Source organism: Myotis davidii, unplaced genomic scaffold (genome assembly GCF_000327345.1).
Source record: "Myotis davidii unplaced genomic scaffold, ASM32734v1 scaffold362, whole genome shotgun sequence".
NCBI lineage: Eukaryota > Metazoa > Chordata > Mammalia > Chiroptera > Vespertilionidae > Myotis > Myotis davidii.
The window spans coordinates 4023199-4027751 of record NW_006297152.1 but is presented as its reverse complement, the minus strand read 5'-3'; the positions used below and the strand labels follow the sequence as shown (position 1 = coordinate 4027751).

The window sequence follows — 4553 nt, the reverse complement described above, 5'->3', positions numbered from 1 at the left end:
TGACATGTTTGACATGTTCTTGGTTTTCGTAAGAATGATTTCCTTTTTCTATAGAGAATTTAATGGTTTCCCAGAGTACTTCATGAAGTTATAGTGCATTTTATTATTTGACAAGTAACTGAGGTGGAAAGTAAAGGCTAATGATAGCTTTAACCAAAAGAACACTTCTTTATGACATGTTAAATTGGTGGACATTTTGACAGGAATAGTTTAATAAAATAAATGTGTTACCTGTGATGTCTTCACATACTTGTTGGCATAATTAGAATTATTACATTAGATATCTTTCTAGTTTTGCTTTTAAATTCCGTTATTGGGGCAAAGGTCCATCCTGATCTTTGTTTTTTATGTTGCAGAATATTTCCCTTAGAAGATGACACCTATACTTCCCGGTGCTTACTTATTCATACAAGATTGGACTTGAGACCCCTCAACCTGCTTACTCTTTTATCTCAGAGACAGTCAGAGTTGACTTAGCTGGTCCCATTCCATGAGTATTTTTCTAAAGTAGAAAACTTTCCCAGATAGAGAATTTTTTGTTATTGTTCAAAAATACGGGGTAGTTGCTCTGAAACTTTCTTATCTGAGACAGTTTAATTACAGTTGTATACAAGTTTATGTAAGAGTGTTATCCTCCACTCATAGCTGCCTCATCGTTCACTGCTGTTACTGCCAGCTCATCGTCGAGACTGCCTCCCTTTCCCTAACTCAGCCCTCTCAGTCCTTTGGCCACTACCTAGCTTCGAATACCTTTCATATACACCTTGATACCTGGAGAGTTTACTTTAGTCTGCTTTTTAATCCCAATAGAAAGTAAAATATTTCTGTAATTGTTTTTAATGTTGTGATTACTGTTACATTCCTCTTTGGTTTACTTTAAGTCAAAACTATAAATAAGCTCATCCAGAGAGTGACCTTGCATGTCTAGATTAATAAGGACCAGAGAAGTGCTACCCACAAGAGTACTGAGCCTTCCTTTTCCTTCTTATTACCACAACCCTATGTCATAGTAGACTGTTACAAAAGAAATAGTAGGGTCCGCCTTAAAAACATCTTTATGAAGTAGACCCATTTATTCTACTTTTGTTATAATATATTCCAAACAAGTTGCCTAAAGTATAAAAATTATATGCACAAAGATGTTCTAAATTGCATTACTTGTAATTGCCCAAATTATAAACCACTTAAAAGTTTAGGGCAGTAGTTAATAAACTTTTCCGGTAAAGAGCCAGGAAGTAAATAATTTAGGCTTTACAGTCTATGTAGTCTCTGTCACAGCTTCTCAACTCTGTAGTTTGTAGCACAAAAATAACAATAGACAATAGGTAAACAAATGAGCATGGATGACTGTGTTCTAATAAAACTTTATTTACAAATGCAGGATCATAGTTTGACAAATGAATGGTACATTATGTACGCATTAAAAATTAGTAAAGAATATAATGAACATGAGAAAATATTAAATAAAAAAGCAAGATATAAAAGTGTATGAATGGGTATGATCATGGCTATAAATAACACACACAGAATATAGTAAAAAGATGACAAAATAAATTACTAGCTGTGGCTATAATAGAATGGCAGGGCAGTAAAAGGATGAGTTGGTCTTCAGTATTTCTTTATTTGTGTTACTTTTATAATAAAAATGTTTCTAAAAAGTATCTTGAGATTTATATTAGTTATCTATCATTGCATAACAATGTAACAAACTTAAAATGGCACCCATTTAAGATCTCAGAGTTGGGTCCTTTATAAGGGTGCAGTCAAGGTGTTGCAGGGCTACAGTCTCATCTGGGGCTTGGAGGGGGAAGAGTCTCTTCCCTGCTCGTTAGTAGCAGCTTTTAGTTCCCTGCTGGCTGTTGGACTGAGGGTCTCGGGTCCTAGTGGGCTGTTGGCAAGAGGCTGCTCATTTCTGCCGCGTGGGCCTTGCCTGCACAATTGGTTGGTTCCTCAATGCCAGTAAGGAGATTGTCAGCAAGACAGACCTCTAATCTTAAATGACATAATCCTCTCACCTTTGCCGTAGTTGGTTGGTTAGAATCAAGTCATGGCTGATTACTCTGGAAAACCAAAAATAACAAGAATGGAAAATGACAAAAGTAGGAATATTACAAAATGATATAAAAGCATCACTCCTGGTCTGTCATAGTTCCTCTTTGATGACATTTGAATTTCATGTGTGTTTTTAAAAAATTTTTATTGACAGTATTGCAGATGTCTCCCATTTCCACCCGACTTTACCCTCTCAAGAAGCCCCAGGCCTTCCCCACACTGTTGTCTGTGTCCATGGGTTATACATATGTGCATATATGTTCTTTGGTTAATCTCTCAGTGGAAGGTCTTGGCAACTCTTTTAGATTCCCCCTGCTCCTCCGGAAAGTCTGAAGATGTACCAGTTCAGAGCAATCTGTGTTTCTGAAGCTCTAGTTGTCAATTTTCAGATCTAAGAATTCTCAAACAGTAATAATTAATTCTTAGGTTTTCTCACACTTCATTCCTTTTTAAAATATATATATATTTCTTTATTGATTTCAGAGAGAAAGGGAGAAGGAGAGAGAGATAGAAACATCAATGATGAGAGAGAATCATTGATCAGCTGCCTCCTGCTTGCCTCCCACTGCGGATCAAGCCCACAACCCAGGCATGTGCCCTTGGCCGGAATCGAACCTGGGACCCTTCAGTCCGCAGGCTGACGCTTTATCCACTGAGCCAAGCCGGCGAGGGCCCACTTCATTCCTTTTGAGGCTTTTCATCATAGTGCTAGGAAAATGGTGCATTTTCAGAAAGAAATGTAAAGCTTAGTGTTAGATTTGTGTGTCCTGTCTGATGCCCAGTGGTTCCCCGGAATACTACAAGACAGAAGTGTCCTTCAGGTTGACCGTGAAAGCTATTTTGCAGAAATTGTTAAAACTGGATGTCCGGGGATGTTTACCCTGTTTCAGAATGTTCCCAGTGTACTTGACCAAAGTTGTTCTGTCCACAGCCAGCCAGATACCCGCTAATGTGAACAAAGGTCCAGAACAGTTTGGAAAGGAGACAACCCAACAGTATCTGTCTCATTTAGTGGACAACTAGGTAAAGCGACTTTTTGTGTCTGATCAAGGAATTTTGTAATTGCATTTACATTCATGTCTTCTTTTAAACACCTGTGTATCCCACCACCTTCCCCAGTAACTGGCATAGCTACTAAGCTCTTAATAAATATTTGATGACTGGATGAATGCTGCTGGTAGACTTGTTGGATTGTATAGTGGCTTATTTTTTACCTCAAGGCAAAAGTAAAATCCATCTGGACACCAGAGGGCACTGCTAAATAAGCACAAAGTTGCCAGACTCTAGGAGCTAATCCGCTTGAGAAATGGTGCTCTTAAAAGTTTATTTTCAGCCTGTGGGAAATAGCATAAATAAAAATACAAATGAGTTTTATGTGCTTTCACCCCCTTTTTCTTTCTGGCGTGCCTCTAAAATTACACTCAATTGTCATTGAGTTTGTGACTTGATTCACGCTTTCTCAAAATGCAGCTCTGCCTAAAAATAAAGGTTGTTTGGGGCAGGGGTGGGTGGGGTGGGTATTTTTTCTAGATTATGGCTTTGTTCATATCCATATGAAATGATTCACTTCATTTCTCTTCCTTGCACATGTCAAATTTATTAAAGAAATTTCAGGCTCAGGTTATATAGCCAGAGACTCCCGTCCAGAAACACTTGCTGAACTGGCTGCTTACCACTGGTGAAAGACGCAAATTGCTGCTGGAATACACATGCACTGTTCCATAGGAGGGCAGCCCTCTCCAGGTGGGTTCAGGAAGTGGGGAAAGGGGCTACCTCAGCTTCTCTGTCCTTGTCTGGTCAGGGCACCCTCTACTGAGACCGCTCAGTGGAACATTGGGTGATGTGGGTCCAGTGAGTCCACATTAATGTAGTTTTTGCTCCCGGCCTAAACACTATGGATCTCTTGTGAGAAACATGAGGGCAGTGAGTGGCACTCCGTAATTCTAAGCTATAATTAGGAAAAAATAGTAAACTCCAACCAATTCATGTAATCTGTATTTTTTAAACCGAAACAGCTTTATACTTTAATATGCCCAGGACCAAAGGACTTCACCCAAACGGCATGGTATTTCATCTTCTTTTTCTGAGCCTTTCTGCTCTGAACTCCTCTCTGAGGTCATTTTTTCCATTGCAGCCCCAGCAGGAGGCCTTTTGCTGCCACAGCACAGTGGCTCCTGCCAAAGTTTATATTCCATACAGAAGCTCTTTATCTATTTGCTGCGTTTTCACCTTGACTGTTTACATGTGCAGAATAATGTCATAGCCTCTGAACAATGAACAGTACAATTTCCCCTGCCCTCAGACCAATAGCTGTTCTGTTCCTTCCCACCCGTCTCCCGCAGCCTAAGCCTCTAAAGATCTTTGAATAAGAACTGCTTGTGCTCAGTAAGGAAAGAGGTTGGGAAAATCACATGACTTATTGCATGGATGTGCTTTAAAAATGGTGTGTTTTCCAGATGATTCTGGAAACTTCCCCCAAACCATTTTAACCAAAATCAAGA

At 39.3% G+C, this 4553-nt stretch overlaps 1 protein-coding gene across 2 annotated transcripts in view; it reads left to right on the top strand.

Moving 5' to 3' along the window:
• The window catches only part of TSEN15 (tRNA splicing endonuclease subunit 15), a 15628-nt gene extending 12407 nt beyond the window's left edge, over positions 1-3221 (top strand). The window contains exon 5 of one of the 2 annotated variants that reach the window (XM_015569958.1): positions 2984-3221. In XM_015569958.1, the coding sequence (XP_015425444.1) occupies positions 2984-3007 (24 nt within the window). In that variant the 3' untranslated portion in view covers positions 3008-3221. Of the gene's footprint in view, positions 1-356; positions 1662-2983 lie in introns of those variants that run through there. The other variant, XM_006772978.2, reaches the window with a different exon arrangement.
• Positions 3222-4553: the final 1332 nt, after the last annotated feature.